General features: G+C 42.4%; 1 protein-coding gene across 1 annotated transcript in view; it reads left to right on the forward strand.

Annotated features, from left to right (window-relative positions):
* SYT16 (synaptotagmin 16) overlaps positions 1-21,568 on the forward strand; it is a 117,886-nt gene that overhangs the window by 81,669 nt on the left and 14,649 nt on the right. Inside the window, 4 exon segments of the mRNA XM_042799099.1 lie at positions 1,949-2,161; positions 9,717-9,973; positions 13,940-14,383; positions 15,473-15,662. Coding sequence (XP_042655033.1) covers positions 1,949-2,161; positions 9,717-9,973; positions 13,940-14,383; positions 15,473-15,662 — 1,104 coding nt within the window.

The raw sequence follows: 21,568 nt of genomic DNA on the forward strand, positions 1-21,568 counted from the left end.
GCACATTTATTTAAGTATACAGCCTCATGCCCATGGACCCAAGATTTTAATATTACAGTTGTTTTAGAAAATGGTGAAAAATGTGGCCTAATTACTGAGGATGGTATCTTACCTCGGATTTTTGGCAAACTCTTTGAGTGAAAAGTGGACTTCTGTTTAAACTGGAATAATTTTTATTTTTTATCTTAAATACCCAAAAGATATACACATCTAAATACAACTTACTGGCACTTACTGAGCACTTAAATTAATTTTGTAGAGGTTGCATGAGCTGCAGGTAGTGAATTGACAACACAGTTAGATGAAAAGGAATGTTTAGTTTTTTATGTTTTGGTTATTTGAATAGACTGTAACACATTTAGGCCACAGGCGCCTGAAATCATTTCTACTTAAAAAAAATTCAAAGAAACATATACAGCTTACATAAAAATAATCAATTTTTATGATAGCTGGTCACTGACCATTTACAAACTCGTGTCTAAAACTTCTTTAATTTTTATCAGAATAGGAATGCTTAGCTTTTCCCTCCATCTGAGAGCAATTTTCTAGAGGGAGCAGCAGGCGTATTGTCAAGCTGTGGCAAATCAGAGCAGAGGGTCAAATCTACTGGCGCGGCGGCACGGCAGCAGCCAGCTCTGCGGGGCTGGCGGGGGGAGCGGTTTGCCCCGGTACCGCCGGCTTCCTCCCACTGTCCTCATGGCCCGGGGTGCCGAGAGCTGTCTTCTGTGCCTCAGCAGGTGAACTCAGGAGCAGCGACAGCAGTTGTCATTTAGTTCATACTGCAGATTTTTTAATGGACCTAAGGCAGCGTGTGAAGGCAGGATCCAGTTTCCCTACCTGTGGCTGTGTGGTTGATGTGAGATTTGAGGTGGAAAAAGGTGCTTTCCTTCCCAAACGCGGGCTGCCTCACTGAGAAAGCTGCCCTCCACCCCTTCGCCTGCCGTGTCCATTCGTTCAGCTGCTCGGGTTTGCCGTGGCGATTATCAAAGCGAGTCTTGGCAACCGTATCATACGCTTCATGCTCAGGAGCAAGCGGCAGACGGACCGCACCTGACAGCTGCCTTGCTCACACGCGCGTACGCAGACATGCCCGGTGTCCCCACTGCTCCCTCCTCTGTGCACGTCGGTGGGCCAGAGCATCCTGCTGTTGTGCTTCCTTGACGCGGGTGGCAGGAAGATCAGCAAAATGCCTCTGTGTTTTCATCCTGGCAAAGCAAGGCCAAGTCTATCTAGTACGTACGGAACCCTCCTCCCCCCGTCTGGCGGGTATTCGCGCACTGGTGAGGGTGCAGTCATCTCACATTCAAAGCACATGTTGGTGGCGGGAGGGGAAGGGCACTCAGAGGGACATGCTCAAATGTGTATCTTCACTTTTAAGGGTCACAATTTACATTGGTCTCCCGAGTTGCTCTGCTGCTGGCAGGTGGAGTCAGCAATGCCTGTTAGCCACGTGCCATATTTCTGTGTTAATGATATTACCCAGAGCGCGCTATGTCTCAGTTGCTTTTTCTGCCCAGAAGTTCCCTCTCCACCTTAGCAGGAGCTGCAGGGGAATGGAAGCTTGAAAAGGTTTTTCAAGTCCTTTGCGTACTACTTTGTCTTTGCATATGCTAATGATTTTACAAGTGGTTTTCTGTGTTTTGTGTCTTTCTTTGTGCTCTGCTCTGTTAAGTATCTTAAAAAAAAAAAAAAAAAAAAAAAAGGTAACATGCAGTTGGGCAAAGTCTAATAATATGTAAATATTGCTGCTACAATATGACATTCACAGACTTTCCAGAGGTTTGAAGAAGCAGATGATTCTCAAGTTCATTCCCCAGTCCTCCCTAAACCTTTGGTCCCCTTTTTCTCCCCAGAAGGTTCATCTGAGAGCCAGATGAGTGCCGTGTCATCTGTCTTCTTGGCCAAGGGCAGCAGACTGTCTAAAGACTGAGTTATGTTTTTCTCCCAGTAAACAGTTACGGGGAGGATGAAGAACAGACAGCATCTTCAGGCTGCGATGATGGGGTGATTAAGCAGTTTGAGAACTCTGTGTCATGCTCACAAAGTTTTCGATCAGAAGTATCTGAAAAAGCAACACCACCGGGCGTGGAGCATAGACCCAAATTCAACCATTTGCTCTCCAGCCATGAGGAGTACAGTACAGAGGTATCTGAATGCAAAGGTACTGTTTGCATGAAATGAGATTAAAGAAGTTTGAGTCTAAGATCTGTAGCCTCAACATTGAGATGTTCTTTTGTTTTGGAGAACAAGTCCTGAATCTTGCTTTCTCTCTTACTAAACTTGGTTTCCATATTAGTTACTTGCAGCTCATTTCTAAAATACTTAGAGGGAAGAGTCTGGATCCAAGCCCTGCCGAAGTCCATGGAGATCTTTCCATTAACTGAATATGGCTTTTGAATACTAACTCCTAATACACAGGGGTTTTCATGGATTTTATTGCCAATTTTGCCAGAGTAAAGACTGCAGGACTTCGTCTAATTATTTTTGATCTGTGCCACTTAAGTCATCTCTTTAAGCAAGCCTTTTAGCAGAAGCTGAATGTCTCCTTTTGTAACAGCTTTGCAAACACAAGGTGAACAGTGAATGAATTATGCTGTATCATTTGCCAGCACATATGCCAAATGTCAGGCACTGACGGAAACTAAAAATTTATGGCACAGAAGGAAAGAATTTTATGATCTTCTATGGACTAATGTAATGACTCTTTTATACAAACAGAGATGAAATGCATTTAAAAATGTAGCTACTTAGAAAATTGGCCTGAACACATTCTAAAATCTGGAGAAGTTCATTAGAGGGAAAAGCCATGAAAGTGCCCTTTGTTTTTAGTTCCGTAGAATGTTTTAATTTTGAAATACAATTGCTTGATTTTGATACACCCTCTGATTAGAGCGATCATTTAAAGATATGGCTCCATTGAACTCTTCTTCTGGCACAACATGGTGCAGAGTTGCTCTTTTCTTTTCAGAGGTTGTATTAATATTGTTTAAATAGCTGTTCAGAAACTAGATGAAACCAGATGTTGAAGCCTGCGTTCACTAAGACATTCAGTTCTCTGCCTCATTACTTAGTAAGCTCAAGATTAGACCCTTTGTTACTAACAAATGCCTATAAACTAATCTTTGGGTATGTCAGGTGTCCTTCAAACCCAGAGAGGCTTCTGAGGCATGTACAGCTGTTGTTCCTGGGAATACAGCGATAGCTGCACACCCCCACAGCTCCCGATACGAGACGTTCATCTGGGAGAAAAGCTGAGTGGTTGGGGTAAATCCTAGATAACCCCACACCCTGCTACCCCCCAGTTGCTGATCCAAGAACTCCATGTGTGTGAGAGTCCATTTTGGCCCCTAGCAGGTGCTGTGATCACAAAACACAGAAAGGTTTGTGGGTGTAAAGCCATAATTGTGCCCAGAGGGTGTATCGCTCAGCTGAGCAGATCCTCTGGACCTTTCTGGATGGGAGGGATGAAGGGTTTTTGAAAGTGCTGAGTCCAGACTAGGATCATGGCACTTTCAGACCATCTTTAGACTCTGCCTGAGACTTCTCTTCTGCTTGTGTTCTCTTAACAGACCTTTTACTCGTAGAGCTGGTAGTTTTCTTTTCTTACAGAATCAGAAATCTATAACAAATTTAGGCATACAGCAAAGTTGAACATCTCACTTCTCTCCCACTCAGCCTTGACATACGGCAAAGTCTTCTCACATCATGTTCTTACATGAGATTTTCCTTGACCCTTTGTTTCTGTTATCAATGTCATGACAGTCTGCACTTTGGACTCATTTAGCATTAACTTTTCACCTGTGAAAAATCTTTGTAGTAACCTGAATAGAGCTTGGAAAGAGGAGTACACACTGCAGGAAGTAAGTGTTTGGAGGATGCTCTGGGGAGCTGAATGGCTTGAATGCCAGCTCTGCCCACAGCCTCTCTGCAAATCACCCTGTTAATAAAGAGCCCATTTTAGTTCTGGAAACATGGAGTCTTCTCAGGCTATTACCCAGCATGTGGTAAATTAAACAATCTTGGCCTGATTGCATAATGTCACTTGAAATTTAAGATCCTTTTTCTCTTTAACCCCTAAAATTTACAAGCCATTTTTGTTTCGATTTATTGTAATTAGATAATGATTCTGCTCCTTTGAGGCTCTTCTAGGAAGTTTTTTAGCACCTTTTGATGGCTAATCTCAAAATAACCAGGGGCAGGAGCACTGCTCGGTCTGCCTGCATCTGGTTTGGTTCAGTGCAAGGGAGAATGTGGTGCCAGAGTACTGCAGAGTGATTTGGAACTGGGGCTGTAGCAAGGGCCAGGCAAGAGGATTCCTGCTGTATGAGGGCAAATATGCCTCAGTCCCACTAACTTGTATACTTGCTGCTGCTACTGTCTTTTAGGGAGAGGGGTTTGAAAATCACTGCTAGTAGTTAGGAGGACTTCAAGTCCAGAAGTACCTAGATCCATACTGATATTTTTTCCTCCTCTGGACCATATTTAAACAGATTATTAGCTTTCAGCATGTGTTTACATACAGTCTAGAAGAAGGAATCAAATTTCATTAATTTTCAAAACTCACAAAGAAAAGACATACTTTTTCTTGTAAAAGCACAGTGTTTCACTGCAGCCCACAGAGTAAACATCACCTCAGTCAGCACAGGCACACATTAAACTCTTCATCTTGTTTTTTCTTGCTGGTCAATGAACTGTGTGGTGTTAATTTAGCAAGATCTACTAGGCTTCATCTTTTAACTCTGGAAGTGTGTTTTAGGAAGTGATGAGGCCTCTCAGAACATTTATTTGGCACGTGGTAATGTTTCATAGAACTGAGAGATTGTGTATCATTAAAAAAGAAGAAAAATACTGTAGGTTAACCATGCCATTTACCTGCCAGTGTGAGGGCGCACTTCACAGTATTTTCGCCTGATTTTCAGTGTTTGAGGTGCTGAGCTTTTCCTGTATCTTTGGAGAGATGCTTCCATATCCCAGTACCTGTTAGAGTTCTATTTGGAGGTGATGCTCATGCTTTCAACTGACAAAAGTTACAGTTTCTTCATAGCCAGTTCACCAATCTTGAATACAGACTTTCCTGATTTATTGGTGATTTCTTTTCCCCAGTATTCCCCTTTCCTCCTTCCTGGCTTGTGGACAGATGTGACACAACAGGGAAAGGCTGGGGGAGCAGGGCTGAAAAAGAAAAAATCACACTCTTTTAGTGTACAGTACTATCTGCCCTTAATTTTAGAATTGGCTGCTATTGCTCTGTGGGGACTCTTGACTAATTAAAGTTCAGATAGTTAGATAATGCTGTCTCAACCTATATCCCTGAGGCTGTGCTATTTATTCATGTCAGGTATTCATAAGACAGTTGACATTTTCTTCCTTAAAGATCTCTCAGGTAAATTACAGGCATTTTACTGCTCTGACCTTTTCCTTTACATGAAGAACTTCTGTTTTTTTTGTGAATGTAATGTTAGAAAGGATGTAATTGGAGAGGTGTAGTTGTTCGAGTCTGTGTAGTTGTGCTATTACTTGAAATGATTCTCTAATACTGGTATTTATAAGTGATTATCTCTTACCAAACTACTTCAAATGTGAAGAAAAAGCTAGACTGTTTCACTGAATGGTTTCGGTGAATCACCTTTCCTCTTCCTTTCCCTGAATACTACATTTGCTTTCCTAGCACACGCATTTTGTGCCCGAGTCTTAGGGAGATGGCTTGCTCTATTAATATATTTCTGGAGTTCTCCTGTTATGAATAGCCTTTTATGGCTTTAATGTAGTTTTTGAAAATTCCTCTATTATTGATCTAGATATTATCCCAGCAGGAGTCAAAACCACAAGACAATTGTGTGAGGATAATTTCTTACTACAGTAGCATTTTATTCTGAAAGCCTGCTGCGTGGTGTGTGCTTTGATGGATGACCCACTGTTTAAAATGTGTATTAGACATTGGCTTGCTAATTAAATGCCTTAAGGAGCGCCTGTTCCCATTCAGTCTCAGTAAATTTGTGGAATTTCTGTTATTTTATTTCTTGCTTATGTTCTTCTGTTTACTTCTTTCTGTTTTCTGACTTTGTAGAGAAGAATAAGAGTGATGGCAAAAAATCAAATTACTTTCTGCTCTCATTCAAGAGTTTCAGCTCACGGCAGAGGTGAGATAGTGAAGGCTCTCAGTTTCAGGACTAGATCTACCAGATAGGAGGATGAGAAAAGGTGGGTTTTGCATTTCAGAAGGGAATGAGAAGACCACTCACCTGGAATTTGAAAGATCTGAATTTGGATCCCTCTTCTCACCTGAGGGACTAGGTCCCATGTCTCAGAAGAGGACCATAATTGCAAAGCTGTGAGGTGCTCTCAGACTTCTCTGTTGAAGTGCTCATGCTTGAAGCATTTTACTGGGAGGGAGAATGTGAGACCATTCATAGTTGAAGGAAGGGCATAAAGTTATTCGCCTAATCCCTGAGCTGTTAAGTTAAAAGAGCAGCCAAGGGGAGGGACAGGGACTTGTCCACACCTCCAGGAAATGTTTCCTGAGTATAATCCCCATTCCTCTTGTTGGATTTTTTTTGTTTTTTGTTTTGTTTTGTTTTTTTTTTGTTTGAGCAGGTATGAATCAGAAACAGCATATTTGCTGCTAAGGCCAAACATAGAATTTCTTACTCAGAAAGATCTGGGCTTTTTGTTCTAGACAGGGGGATGTTCAGATAATCATAGAACAGCTTGGGTTGGAAGGGACCTTTAGAGATCATCTAGGCTAAGCCCCCTGCCATGATCAGGTTGTTCAGAGACCCATCCAACTTGACTGTGAATACTTCCAATGATGGGACATGCACAGCTTCAATAGGCAACCTGTTCCAGTGTCTCACCACCTCATAGTAAAGAGTTTCGTCCTTAGAGCTAATCTAAATCTACCTTCTTTCCGTTTAAAACCATTACCCCTTGCCCTACCACTACAGGCCCTGGTAAAAATTCTCTCTCCATCTTTCTTATAAGCCTACGTTAAGTACTGAAAGTAGCAAAAAGGTCTTCCTGACAACTTATCTTCTCCAGGCTGAACAACCCCAACTCTCTCAGCCTTTCTTCACAGAAAAGGTGTTCCAGCCCTCTGACCATTTTCATGGCCCTCCTTTGGACCTGCTCTAACAGGTTGATGTCTTTCTTGTGCTGGGAGCCCCAGAGCTGGATGCACTCCTCCCGCTGGGGTCTCACAAGAGCAGAGTAGAGGAGGAGTATCCCCTTCCTCGACCTGCTGGCCACACTTTTCTTGATGCAGGCCAGGATAGGGTTGGCTTTCTGGGATGTGAGTGCTCACTGCTGGCTCATACCCAATTTTTCATCCACCAGTATCCCCAGGTCCTTTTCTGCAAGGACTTTCTCAAACAATTTATCTCCCAGTCTGTACTGATACTGGGGATTGCCCTGACTCAGGTGCAGGACCTTACACTTGGCCTTGTTAAACTTCATGCTGTTCACATTGGCCCACGTCTCAAGCCTGTCAAAGTCCTTCTGGATGGCATCCCTTCCCTCACGTGTATCAGCTGTGCCACTCAGCTTGATGTCATCTGCAAGCTTGCTGAGGGTGCATTCAATTGCACTGCCTATGTCATTAATAAAGATATTTAACAGGACTGGTCCCAATATGGACTCCTGAGGGACGCCACTTGTTCCTGATCTTCATTTGGACACTGAGCCAGTGGATGCAACTCTTTGTATGAGGCCTTGCAGCCAACTCCTTATTCATGAGATAGTCCATCCGTCAAATGCGTATCTCTCTAATTTAGAGACAAGGATGATGTGTGAGGCCATGTCAAAGGCCTGGCCTTACAGAAGCCAAGTTAGATACATCTGCTGCTCTTCCCTTGTCCATCAATGCAGTCATTCCATCATAGGCAGTCACCACATTGGTCAGGTAGGGTTTGCCTTTTGTGGAGCGATATTGACTGTGTCTAATCACCTTCCTGTCATCCATATGCCTTGACATATCTTCCAGGAAGATCTGTTGCATGATCTTACTGGACACAGAGGTGAGACTGGCTGGTTGGTAGTTCCAAGGGTTGTCATTTTTATCCTTTTAAAGAATGGGTGTGAAGTTCCCCTTTTTCCAGTCACTGGGGGCTTTGCCTGACTGCCATGACTTTTCAAGTATGATGGAGAGGGACTTAGCAACTATATTAGCCAGTTCCCTCAGAAGGTCCCAAACCTGATCTTCTCCTACAATGGGTGGGACTTCATTCCTCTAGTCTCTGCTTTGAGGTTCAGGGACTCAAGAGATGTGGGATGAGCAATTGCCAGTGAAAACTGAGGCAAAAAAGTTGTTGGGTACCTTAGCCTTCTTCATCTCAGTTGTTACCAGGTTCCCTGTCTCGTTTATTAGATGGGGAATGAAAATACTTGTTCATCTAAACTGAAGCAAACTAATAGTTTTTTATTAAGCACAGTATTTAATACTATTTTGTAAAGATTTGAGTTTGACGCCAAATTTAAAAAAAATGATCATTCCATAGTAATGATGTTCTGGAGAACAAACAAGCAGGTAGCCCTGCTTTGACAGGGTCGGTGGAGCAGATGACCTCCAGAGGTCCCTTCCAACCTCAACCATTCTATGAAACCTTTAATCCCTAAATAGTTGTGATTGAAAATGAGATAATTCTCTTTTCATTACTGTCATCAGCTGTCTGGAAGCACAATTTGTTTTCTTCCACTGTGACTGCTCTTTGCTTGTTTGGAAGAGATGGAGGCAGAATCTAGCAATTTGTGTTCCTAAAGCAAGGTCTGGCATCAGTTGCATTAGGAGGAAGGTCCCTGGTTTTCTTCTGAAAGTGCTTGCAGAACACATCCAAGGCCAAATCATGATGTTATTTTCATCTATGTCCCTGCACATGTAATTATCTGTGTTGTTCCACCCAGAGAGCTCACACTGATGTCTAGTAAAGAAAAGTGCTGTGTGAAAATAGAGACTTCAGTGGTGCAGAAAGAATCTGTGGTCTGAACCAAAGATTATTTTATTCTCATTAATGAACCTTACTTTAACCCATGGAGTAAGAATTTAAGATGAGATGAGTTAAAGCTAATAAAAGCAGGAAGAATATTAGGGAACACATCTCTCCTCAGTTGCCCTTGGGACAGTTTAGCCCAAACATGGGATTTGGAGGTTCCTAGTTGGCTTGTGGGGCTGGTCGTGCACACCTGAGCTCTCAGGGATGGGTGATAGGGTTGTGGTGGCACTCTGTGAAACTACTTTCCTCACCAGCACCATCCCCTCTAGGGCAATGCTAACTCCTGTCCTTTCCTCCTCCTCCTCTTGCATAGAAGGAAGTTGCTGATACCTGTTCATCAGGCCTATGCTATGCTTTTCTGTAATTTGTCTGACCTGTGCTTTTATGGGCGTAATTGCTTTGGGGTCACAGAGCAGCCCCAAGGCACTTGAGTGCCCCAAACACTTCATTGATAATGGCATTTGGTTGTTAACTTCTTCAAGTAAAGTCAACCAGTTTCTCAGTTCAGGATGGAGTGAGAAGCAGCCATGTCCGCTCTATCAAGTGCTGATTTATATAGTATTTGTTAAGTCAAATGCTGCAGTTCTTAGAAGTAGAAACTGTCTCTTGCATACACTGGAGATGAGGGGAAAAAAAAAAAAAATAAAAAATAGAAAAGCACATTTTGGGAGGGAGAGGGGGAAGAATGCATTCTAATCCCTCTGAAATTATTTTCTTTCTGAAAATTGTTAGATCTGGATGGACTAAGCCAGCTGAGTTACCAAGACAACCTATCCTACTGTGAAGATGGCCATGTATCTGTTGATTCAAGAACAACGTCTGAGAGTAGGGGCACTGGGCAGCATAAAGGGACAAGGATGGAGTGTGGCACTGCCGATGGCGTTAGCCGGCAAGCCACGGAAGGACGTTTGGAAATGGCAACGGCATTTACGAACCGGGGATTTGAAGTAAATGATGCCATTGACAGCTCATCAGCTTGGAGCCCTGAGGTATGGTGAAATGTCATTTGTAACACATGATGTAAGCTTTTGAAGGATATTGGGGGCCAAAAAATGTTAGAGGAGAAATGAAGCAAAAAATTGATCAGCACAGCACAAGGCAATAGTACTCCTGTGTGCATGTGTGCATAAACTTAACCCCCCCCCCCCATGTATTTCCCCTTTTTCTGGTATTTTACCTCTTGCTACTTAAACTCATTTAGAGAAGCTGCTTTATTGCTTGGTTTCTAACTGCAATCTCTGAACTGAAATTGGAGTCATTAGCTGTCTAACAGCATTTACTATAATTTAGCAAAGAGCACTCTGTGGTGGCCCAGGGCTTTGTTACTGGCTGTATGTTCAGGGTATGTGTCCAGGGACATGGTGTGTGGTCACTGGTTCAGATCTGTGCCTCTTTTTCTGGGTGGTTTCTATGGCTTAGGCAATTGGAGGTATCTGGAAGGCTGGAGGCAACTGGTGGGGGTGGCCCTTGACTTGGCCAAAGTGACCATCACTCTGGTCCCCATTGGTACCAGGGATCCCCCTAGGGAAGGAGAGAGCCGGAGGTTGGAGCTCCTCTGCTTACCCTTACTTCTGCACCATTATTCTGAAGCCTCAAGAAAACATTACAGATTTTAAGGCATTGTAAACACCTGATGGCTTAGCATCCTCCTTCTCTCTCATAATCTTTCTGCATGATGTGTTGGTTTTCATTATTATTTTACCACAAGATTAAATTTCTGAAAAAATATCAGCCTACATCAGACATAATAAAAGAACAGCACAAAGGTCACATCTTCTGCCTGAGTTAAAAGAGACTGTTTTTCAGCTGTGGAAATTAATACCTCCTTCGCACTCTGAGCAACAAGGCTTTGAGGGAAAGGTTCCTTTCCTTAGAGCATGCTGCCTGCAGCCACTTAAAGAGATGGAAGGCAGCTCCTTGGTGCACGTGCTCCAGCCCTAAGGGGTGTTTTGAACAGCATTTTGGTTTGCTGCACAATCCAGTCCCACAGAATACTACACAACACATGGCAACTCGGCGCGGCAGCAGCCTGCCCCTTTCTTTGCTGCGTGCCTCTGACGAGTACTGTCTGTCTGCTCATATGAGGCTCATTTCTTCTTTTCTACATTTGATGTACATTGCCGTGGTTCACATGTGCCGCAGTGTCTCCAGTGTCCTCTTGTATTTCTTTGGAATACATCTCTCGTTTTGCTCCTGGTATCTGTATTTTAAAAATGCGAAGAGTGGTTATGTCATCAGGGGGCAGATATGCCCAAGTCCCAGTTTATCTACTACAAGCATCTTCTCATCCAAACGTATTGTGTGGATCAACGAAAGACTTCTTACTGCAGGAACTAAATGTTCTGACAAGCCAGAAATGTCCAAGTGCTATTATGCTCCACTCAAAGGACCCCTCTTTAGAGACAAAAATGATAATTTTATGCCCCTGAAGTGGAACTACAAGTACCATTTCAAGCCTTGTCTGTAATTAGCGGCTCTTTCAGGTTTCTCTGGCAGAAATGGACTTATTTTACCTAGTGAATTGGATGTTGGCAGTCCCGAACGGCCTGGTTAGACATACAGTATCAGTCGGTATACTTGGCTTGACCTCTCATCTGTGCTGGGAAGAGGGAAAGAAAGAAATTCAGATGAGGTATCTAAAACCCACAGTTTCCTTGGATTCCAGTTTAAGTGTCTGGATAACCAATATGTTCACAAAGGACTCATAGCCCCAGCTGAGCTCCGAAAGCCTAGGGGAATTCTGTCAGTGACTTCCATAGAAAGGAGATTGAGTATCCGTAAGCTTTGTGTGCTGAAAACCTGGGCAGGGGTGAGTCCCAGATAGCACAGTGCTCTCTGAAAGGGCCAGCCCATGAAGTCTCTAAAGCTTGGTAGCCCACGGAAAGTTTACTGCCATGGAGTTTGTCATTTTCATTTCCCTCTCTGTCTCCAGTTCATGCAGTTTTCTCTGCAGTGGATGTGGCCACAGCTATAGTAGCACAATTTGAGATTTCCTGAAATCCAGATCCTTTCTAGCTGTTCTGTCAAAAAACAGATAGCAGATCTTCAGTCTGCCCTACATGCTGCCAGAAGATGAGATGCTCAGCCCTGTTGGGGTAGGAAAGTGCCTCTTGGATCTTCATACCTGTGGGTTTATGATGACGCACGGGAGTTCACATTCTCCAGATCAGACACGTAGATGAAAGCACAGTTGTCTCCACCCTTTAGCAGCAGTTCTCAAATGTGCCTTGATTCCGTCTCCTCAATAGCAAATGCACAGATGAAAGTGGGGAGGAATGAACATGTGGAGGGAGACATGAATCAAGTGCAATCCCATTATGTTCCCTTCTTAAATATTATTTCATCAGCCAGACAGATATAACTTGACAGCTACGCAGCAGCACTTAGCATTTGCATAACATCGCGTTCTCTCCAGGCAACCTGGCCTGCCTTGCTTTTTTGTCTTTGCAGCCTGCTGTTCATACAGACAGGCATTTTTATGGGCAGCCAAGTCATTTTGTGTGCTGTCCAAGCGGTGATTTTTCTCTCTTTGACATTACTTCTGCAAGATGTATGACAGCAGGTCTCCATCACTAATGTGCACACGCATGGACTTTTGTATTCACATGCCTGAATCTCTTAAACACCTATGAAAAATGAAAAGCTGGAACTTTGCATGACATAACAGATGAATCTGAGCACTTGAAAACTAGGCTGACAGGAAGTAGATATAAATTTTGAGGTTTGTCCGAGGTCTTGTCTGAGACATATACCACCCTAGATACTTCTGAAGGGAGTTACATCAGAAGTCCTATGGTCCATCATCTGTACTATAAACAATAAGATTCCTGTGTTGAAAACAAGTGTTACTTGAAATGCAGAAGAAGATAAATGTTTGAGGAGGAGGGTGACTCAGAGTGCTAGTGACAGGCCTTAATTCACCTTCTGGCTATTAACTGAAAATCTTTCCCTAGTACAGTGTATACTCATGTTTAAATACAAATCATTGATCGCTATAGCAACCCCTTTATCACACGAAGCACATTCTAGCTCTAAGATAAAAAGGCACTTTTGAACAGAAATGCGCACGCCCACTCATCAAAGGGTAAGGTGAGCATCCATGTTTTTTATCTTGTTTTGTCAAGATGATTTTTGTTTTAAAAGTAGGTAAAAGATTGTGTGTGAATTGGTCTGCGCATGTTTTGATTGTTTATTTTGAATTTTTATTCTGAATGTATTAGTATCCAAACTGAACAGAAGGAACAGATGCTTCTTTTGGGAGATTTAAAAAGGGAATAAAGAATCAATATGTATTTAATCAGACTGTTTTTCTTGATTATCATTGCTTTAGCTGTAGGAAATGTATTGAATTATAGGGTAGCATCTAGGAATGGAATTTCCATTCTGCAAGAAATTCTGATATGGTGATTTCCCCTCCCATCAAATTGAGCACAGTGCTTATTTTTTTTTTAATTTCCAGCAGAACAAAATACCCCCAAAATTAGCAGGCTTGACTGAATTGTTTGATTTTGGTAACGTAAGAAAATTCATTTTGAAAAAAATCCAGTGTGTGTTCAAAGTGATAGGTTAAGTTGTTTTTTTTTTAACCAGATGAAACCAGAAAGTGTTACTAATGCCTCAAAATTGACTTGAATGAAATTTAAAAAGTTCCTTTGCTCAGTTCTTCCCTGTGTAGAATTTTTGCCAAATTAACAATATTTAAATGTTTGAATGTTGAAACTTTTTGTTGGAAGTATTTCAACAAGTGCTGTTGCTTACTAGATTGTATGGGGAATATTACACAAAATCAGGCAATTAACTCTCACTGGCCTTTCAAGAAACAGTGAGGTCCTATTTTGCAGGGCATCTGCCTACACTTGCAAGCACAAGTGAGAATAACAATTTTTTTCAAGTAGAGTTGGGATCACGGACAGTTGACCTCCAATGGAGGTTTTACTTCTTTCTTCTCTTTGCAGGAACATAATGAAGTGAACAGTGTACCAGCTCATCATGGTGCTCATGAGCCCATCTGTAAATGTGGTGATCTAGATGTCATCTTCAACTATAAAGTCTCAAGTCAAAAGCTTGTAGTAACTGTCTTTGAGGCCAGGAATATCCCAGACAAAGACCGCAGTGGTGTGAACACCTGGCAAGTGCACACAGTCCTGATGCCTAGCAAGAAACAGAGGGGTAAGACAAGTGTTCAGAGAGGACCCGTCCCCGTGTTCAAGGATAAAATTACCTTCAGTAAGCTGGAGCCAGGGGAGTTAAGCACCCACGCCATTCGCTTCCGCCTCTATGCGGTGCACAAGATGATTGGAGAGAAGATGATGGGAGAGCAGTTGTTCTATCTGAGCAACATCAGCCAGGAGAGGGAAGTGAAGGTGACATTGGTCTTGGAGCCGAGGAGTAATTTGAGCGTAAGTTTGATGATAGAAATATGGAGTCCATAAAATTGTTCTTCTGGTGAATGGGGACCAGCTGTGCCTGATATTTTTCATTCAAGGCATGTTATGTTAGGATGTTAGGATGCAAGTGGTGGATCTGTCCTACTGTGACTTAAAAAGTTATCAGTAAGGGGAAGCACAGGGCATGTCTTCCCTACACAATGCTGTGCCTTACTAATAATGGCTCAGCTAGCAAGCTTACACAAAATCATGTAGGTGTACTACATCTACACAAGTCATCAAATGCTCTGCCATGAAGAAATAGTAGGTTGGTTCTGGAACCACCGAGGCTGATTAAGTCTTAATTTCAACGAGGACAGTATTCTTGTGCACTGTAATGTTGGTGGACCTGTACTACTGCCAGTGCAAGAGCTGCCTCGCTTGGCAGTAGCTGCTAGCTTGTGGATCTCTGCGTTGTGCAGTTTCCATGTTACCAGAAATGCTTAGTAATGTTCCTTTTCATGACAGATGGAAGTGGAGATATAGGTCATGTGAGGAGGAACTGGCTCTGCTGCTTCATAGTCTTCCGTGCACATCACAGTTATATCCAGCTCTGGCTATGCCAATCAATTTGTGTAGATGAGCTCTGTCATGATTCATTGTCTACAAAAAGCTCAGTGAGAGGTTGTGCACACTAAATGAATAAAACATCATACTCTGGGTGAAGAGGGGGTAGAGGGAGCATCATAGTAACAAGGAAAGAAAGTAGGAAAATACACAGTACATGACCCAAAAAACCCAAACTGCAAACTGCATTCCATCCAAAAGTCATTGTCAAGGAGATTTACTGTGCAATGATGTACTAGGATATATGCTTATCTCAGAAGCTTTGATTTACACTAGTGGTAACACATTATGCAGAGTTCTTCATCTTTAAAGAGAAAGTTCAGAGAGGTGTTTTTGTAAAAGCGATGCTCTGATTCTTCTGGTGTCCCATAATAATTAATTCTTAGTCATTGTCATTTCTTAAGAGAGATCTTCCTAAACAAGGCTACAAGATATAAATTAAGGGAGGGTGGTGGTGAACGTCCTGATGAGACTTTCAGTGCTCTTTCCCTGCAGAGTGCAGACTCTCAGCTTAGTCTATCAGCAATCTCTCACAGTGATAGCGCTTCTTCAACACAGTCCCTGTCGCATGGAGGGGTGCCAGAGCTGCTCGTGGGATTGTCGTACAATGCCACTACGGGGCGGCTGTCAGTGGAGATGATCAAAGGCAGTCATTTCCGAAACCTCGCAATTAATAGGCCACCTGGTAAGTACTTTCACTGCTATTAAATAACACCATTGAGTCAAAATTTGCTTTTTATTTTCTTCCTCAAGATACTCAATTATGTAATTTCTGAGCTGGGCTTCCTTGCAGAGTATCTGATTGAAAATTAAAAGCATTATTTCAAATACATGTACTGGTAAATTTTACAGTGTAATTGGAGGCAATCATATGGAGACACAGCTGATGGGACAGTAATACCTGAATGTCTCTTTTATTGCATATACCTTTACAACATCTGATTATGGCAAAAGTGTTATTATACCCAAAGCACAGAGTAATTCTCAGCAGATCCATAAAAAGAAGTGCTTTTCCAAGTGATTGTGTATTACCACGTGAGCTGCAGAGGCCCTGCCTAGTGCTATTAAGTGTTTCCCAGGGCTGTACTTTGTTTAGTCCCCTTGCTGTGCCGCTGAGTGCTAGGTGACCTGGTCCTTTGGGGATCCTGCTGCTGTGAATTCTCTGCTGCTGCACAAAATAATCTTCTGCAGAAAGATTTGAAAGTTGTTCTTCTGGGTTGAAACAGTTGAGTTCCCTTCCTCCTAGAGGAAAAAAATGGAAATTGCCTTAGAGTAGGTTTAGTTAGTCCCAGAGCTGTAGCTAGTTGTTGAGTTGTATGGTGAATGGATGGTGCTAATGCTTACAATATAGATGGGGTCATGCAGCCGCAGTGCATGGTGCTATCTGCTTTGCTGCTGGTGTGCCTCATCCAGGGGTTGAATGGCAGTGCTGTGGTCATCTCGTATTGTCCTTTTGCCTCCTGTCTGAAACCAGCAGCTAATGGCAGTGCAAAAAAATTTTTTGTTTGTTGGTCTGTTTGCTTTTTGTGATGTGATTGCCTGCCTGTTAAAGGTAAAAACCTTTGTGTTTGGCTGGATTTGACATAGCATCTCCAGCTTGCAGAATGCTAAGATTGCTTCTGCAAGTTGCTGTGCTCTTTGGCCCAGAGCTAGCAAAATATTTACGTAATATAGTTCAGTGTATGGATGGGAAAACTTAAATTTCCACTAGACTATACTTCAGTGTATTACAGAAATAATCTGTCTCATGAGTCAGTCCCTTGAAAATTAAGGGCAAGTGTATGCAACAGTAAAACACAAGACCCCAGTCTGTGTAGCTCTAGGTAGTCTTACATTAGCTGTGGCAACATAGGTCTCCATGTTACTTAAAGACATATTTTTGTTTGCATGTGCATGTTTTATTAAAAGGTTTCAAGTTGGGACCACAAAGGTAGACTAAGACAAGAGTCTTACCACATGCTCTAGCAAGCAAGCTCACCTGTGTTTATATATGCTGCAATGTAGATACGTCCTAAAGTTTTGTTCTCAGAAATGAAATTAAAACAGTCCCAATATAGGTCTAAGTTAATTTGCTGCCTTTTTTTTTTTTCTGGCATGTTTTCAATTATCTACCTGTGGTATTGGAGTTTTGTCTCTTAGCTGCCCGAAGATGAGGATTATGATGCACTTCCATTCTTAAATCAGGCCCTGAATAAGTTGTCTCGTATCCGGTTGGGTCAGGAATCTGTAATGCCCCACTTTTTTTCCCATAAATTAAATGTCTTCACCACAGAGAACTCAAATGATTGCCTTCCAGCTTACTACCTGCAATATCAGGACCAAATTACTGTCATTTTTTGGTATTCTAAGAAATGTCTTTCTGGGTGCATGTTGTGCAGCTCTGTGTGTTGCAGTAAGCAGAGCAACCCTGCGACTCACGGTCCGTGAGTGCTGGGGAGTTGTGTCTGTCCTGGGCCTCTGGTGGGATGGGGTTTGGCAGATAGCTGTGTGTGCACAGGTTAGCTTTTTTTAGATGCCTCATTCAGCTTTTTAGTTGGCTAGGAGCACAGGAGTGCAGTAGCTTGTTTGGCAGCATCTTCAAACCTGGTAAGTATTTTGTGTTTGTTGATGAGATGAGAACAGGAGCCGGATATGGGAAAAGGAGGTGTTCCTTGAGGAACCTTTCATTTTAAATTCTGCCTGAATTTTCTGTTTCTGTGTTTTCAGGGCTTCGGATAAACCTAGTTCAATTGGTTTGATAAGCTGGCCAAAGTCTTCTGTCAGCCACCCAAATTAATAGTTCTGACATTGTTTCATGACAGCTCTTGCACCTTTGCTGTTAAGGCTATCTTGAGTTGTTTCTTTGCGTCCTTTCTGTATCCAGATCAACTTTAGCATTGTCAGACCAGTATCTCTCAGTGTGAGATCAGTTTTTAGGTGAAACATGGAAATTCATAAATGATTACAGTCAAATTCTGAACCTATCACAGTCTGCTTCTTTTATTCCAAGTCACATTGTTGCTTCTGCATTCTGCATTGTTCTTCTGTGCCTGTAAAGTTCCCAGTAATGTGGTGAGAGAAAAGGAAAACCCAGTGAAGCAGAAATTGAAAGAAGTTAAAAAGAAGGAATAAAACCAGCACTTGTCTCAGATGCTGTGAGACCTGATCGTTACTGTCTGAAACATGCTGGTGGCAGAATGAGATGCTCGATAAGTCCTTCACTAGGTGAAAACTAAAACTGCTATCTCCCTTTCTGGAGGGTGAGCAAATAGCCCTTGTATTTTCTCAAATATGACCTATCTGTGGTTCTGTTGTTTGAAGCTCAGAGGGAGTGATTTATTTCTTTCAAGTATCATGGGGATTTCAGATATTATAGCGCTTCAGGACACTTAAATACCAAGCCCAAACTGCTATTCAGGGCAGCCATTTATGGTAAGGCTGAGAGAAGTCAATGGGCAGAATCCATCTCCATTCCTAGCCCTGCATGCACAGAGCCTATACAGTGCCCATATGTGGTCCTGTTGCAGCCCAGTGGCTTTAGTATTGTCTGCTGCTGGCAGCTGCAGCTGTGGGGAATGACAGGAGAGCCTTGCATGACAGCAGATTCTCCAGCTGTGCTTTCTGCCCACCTTGACCCTCTTGTCTACCACCTGCGGTCCTGCACAGCTGAGCTCAGCATCTCCTGCGCTGTACGTGCTCCCTCCTTGTCACCCTCGCACTGGGATTTCACTGCGTGCAGAAGGAACTGGGTGATTTTAGGTGTTAAAGATTTCAGAGGCTAAACCAGATGGTTTTCTGGAGAAGGAAAGGAAAATTGTGCACGTGTTTCAGTTTTTCCTGGGCAATCATCTCTTTCACTTAAACCTTTAAACTGAGTCAGTTTAATATCAAAGTGGTGGGTGCTTACATAGGTTAGAAAACAGCTGGACAGCTTACAGAGACTTAAATCTTGCAGGCAGTGTCTTCTTTTCAGGTCACATATGTGGGATTTAAGGATAGCCTGGTCAAGAGTAAGCGTCCAGGTGTTGTTCTGGGGAACATGCTGAGTTACAGGCCTGAGTCTACAATCCCTGATCACGCAAATAGATGCATTATCACTCAGAGCACTTAAGAGCACTCAAGAGTATGGCTGCAGCATCGGACCATAAATTATCAGTGTGTGCCAAAAAGCCTCATGCAGAAAAGCATCTACAGTTTTGTCAGATGTGGACACCCTTGGTATTTTAGCGCTAATGGCTTGTCTGCTGTGCACCTCATTCTCTTTGGTTCTTGTAAAAATCATTAACCCGTGCTAGCATTTTGTAGGGGTTCATATTTTGGTCTGTGATACTGTATCTTCTTAGAACAAAACACAGCATGTTCGTTTAAAGGATGTTTACTATAAAAAAAGTAACAAGAGAAGCCTACACCACTGGTAGTCATATCTTTAAAAATTTATAACTAGTTACATACTATATGCATGGTAGTAGTACCTTGGGATTGTAGTGATGGACCAGGAATTATTTGTGCTAGTCAGTGCATAAACATGCAACAGAGAGATGGTCTCTGCCCACATAATGTTTAACCTTCATCAGCTGCTCTGCTGGGTGCAACTCTCCTCTAATCCAGCCTTCATTCTTTCCACTTTAGCATTTCTTTTGGGGTTTATGTCTGTGTGTAATGCAATTTGAGAAGGACTATTGTAAAGTTATTCCCTTGCCTAAGAAAAGTCCTCTAAGCTTTTCAGCAGCTGCGGAATTAATCACACATAATAATTACATCCATACATGATCATTATTATACCAGCAGCATATTAACCTCATTAAACAAATACAATAGCATTAATGCTAGAAAAGACAGGAAGGAGAGAACAAGCTATCAGGATTTCTGTTGAGAACAGGAGAAATTCTTGAAGTAAAGACTTGTCTGAAAACAAACATCTACCTGAGCCACAGATAACAACACCAAGAGTACAGAAGATGCTCCCGTAGAAAAAGTAGGATCCTTACACAGTAATTGTTGCTCTGGTATCAGAGTGCTTGAAAGCCATTAGTGGATTTTATTTTATTGACTTGTTTGTGAGGGATGGAAGGTTATTATCCCTGTTTCATTCCTGGATAACTAAGGCACAGGTTAATTTATTTGATTGCTCCCATTCAGGCCAGGAAGCTGAATAAAAAAGAATAACTTTTTACCTGCATATCTTGTTCTGAACATCGAACTTGCTTGAGTTCCTAAAGCTTTGTAATTCATGCTTCCATCTCATCAGTAGTAGAAGGTGGGATCTATTTTAGAGCAAGCTGGGGTGGATTCAGTCCTCCAGAGAGCTTGGTTAACAGAACAGTAGAGGTGCTGGGCAGCTTCTTGCTGCCGAGTACTTGCCAGTCAGCGACAGTAAACTTGTACAAGACCACCTCTCCTTCTGCACCTTTTAGTTGCCCATCCTTGAAAATATCTTGAATAAACTTGCAGTAAGATCTACCAAGAAAGGTGGAAGATGAAATGTGGATGAATGTAAGGTATTGCATGGGGGCAGGGGTGGAATTCAAACTTAATCTGTATGGGCTCAGAGCCACTTGGGAGTGAAATATTAGGCTTCTAGTAAATAACTCCAGGAAAGTGTCCACTCGGTGATCAGCAGTATCAGTGAAAAAAAAAACCAAGTTAAAGGTTAGAACTATACAGAGGACAAAATGAAAAATTGATATTTGAATGTAAATATACAGTGTACCAGTGTAATGAATACTGTGTACAGTTCTGGCTCCTCTATTCAAAAAGAATGTGGCAGAACTGGAAACATGTAGTGAGGAGTGTCAGAGACAATCGGGGGTATGGGAACAGCTTCCAGTGAGCTGCCGCGGAATAGACTGTGCCTCCTGTGACAGAGACGGGGGGAAGAGTTCACAGAGGTCTGTGAAATCATCAGTGTTGAGAAAGAGAGTTGGCAACAGTTACTTGTTGTCTCTCCTGGTACAGAACCAAAGGATCATAAAATAAAGCGAGGAGGCAGTGGGTCATGAAGAGGAGACGGCTCTTCACTAACGCTGTTGAGTTCCTCGCTGCAGGACATTGTGGACCTTAGAAGCCTGCTTGAGTTTGGTCCAGCACAGGACCCGTTCACAAAGAAGGATCCACTGGGGGCAATTAAATAGGAAAACACTGCCTCTGACTGAGGAATTTCTTGAGTCACAAATCGCTGGAGCCTGAGAGAGTATTTGGTAGAGAGTCAGCATATGCTATATTTGCCAGATTTTTATAGACTTACTAAGACATGTGGTATCGGGTGTTGCTGGGCGGATGGACTGTCTTGGTACAGCTCTTCCCACTGCATGTGAGATCTGGGACTGATTAGGCTCAGAAAAGCAAGTCACAGAAAAATGGACTTTCAAGGAGTGATTGTGTGATTTTGTGGGGAATGTTCCAAGATAACTAGACATCCAGTGATAGTGTGCAGTCATCCAGTAATGTTTTCAATAGTTTTGTATTTCTAAAAGGTCTATGAAAAGTATAATCCATGTTACACTTGATGGGTATAAAAATGAAGATATTTCTGAATCAAAGGAGTACATTTGAAGTGGAATGTATGCTGATGCCTCTCCCACTCCTATATCTCTGACCAACAAGAAAAAAAAA

This window comes from Tyto alba, unplaced genomic scaffold (genome assembly GCF_018691265.1).
Source record: "Tyto alba isolate M040663 unplaced genomic scaffold, T.alba_DEE_v4.0 Super-Scaffold_29, whole genome shotgun sequence".
Classification (NCBI taxonomy): Eukaryota; Metazoa; Chordata; class Aves; order Strigiformes; family Tytonidae; genus Tyto; species Tyto alba.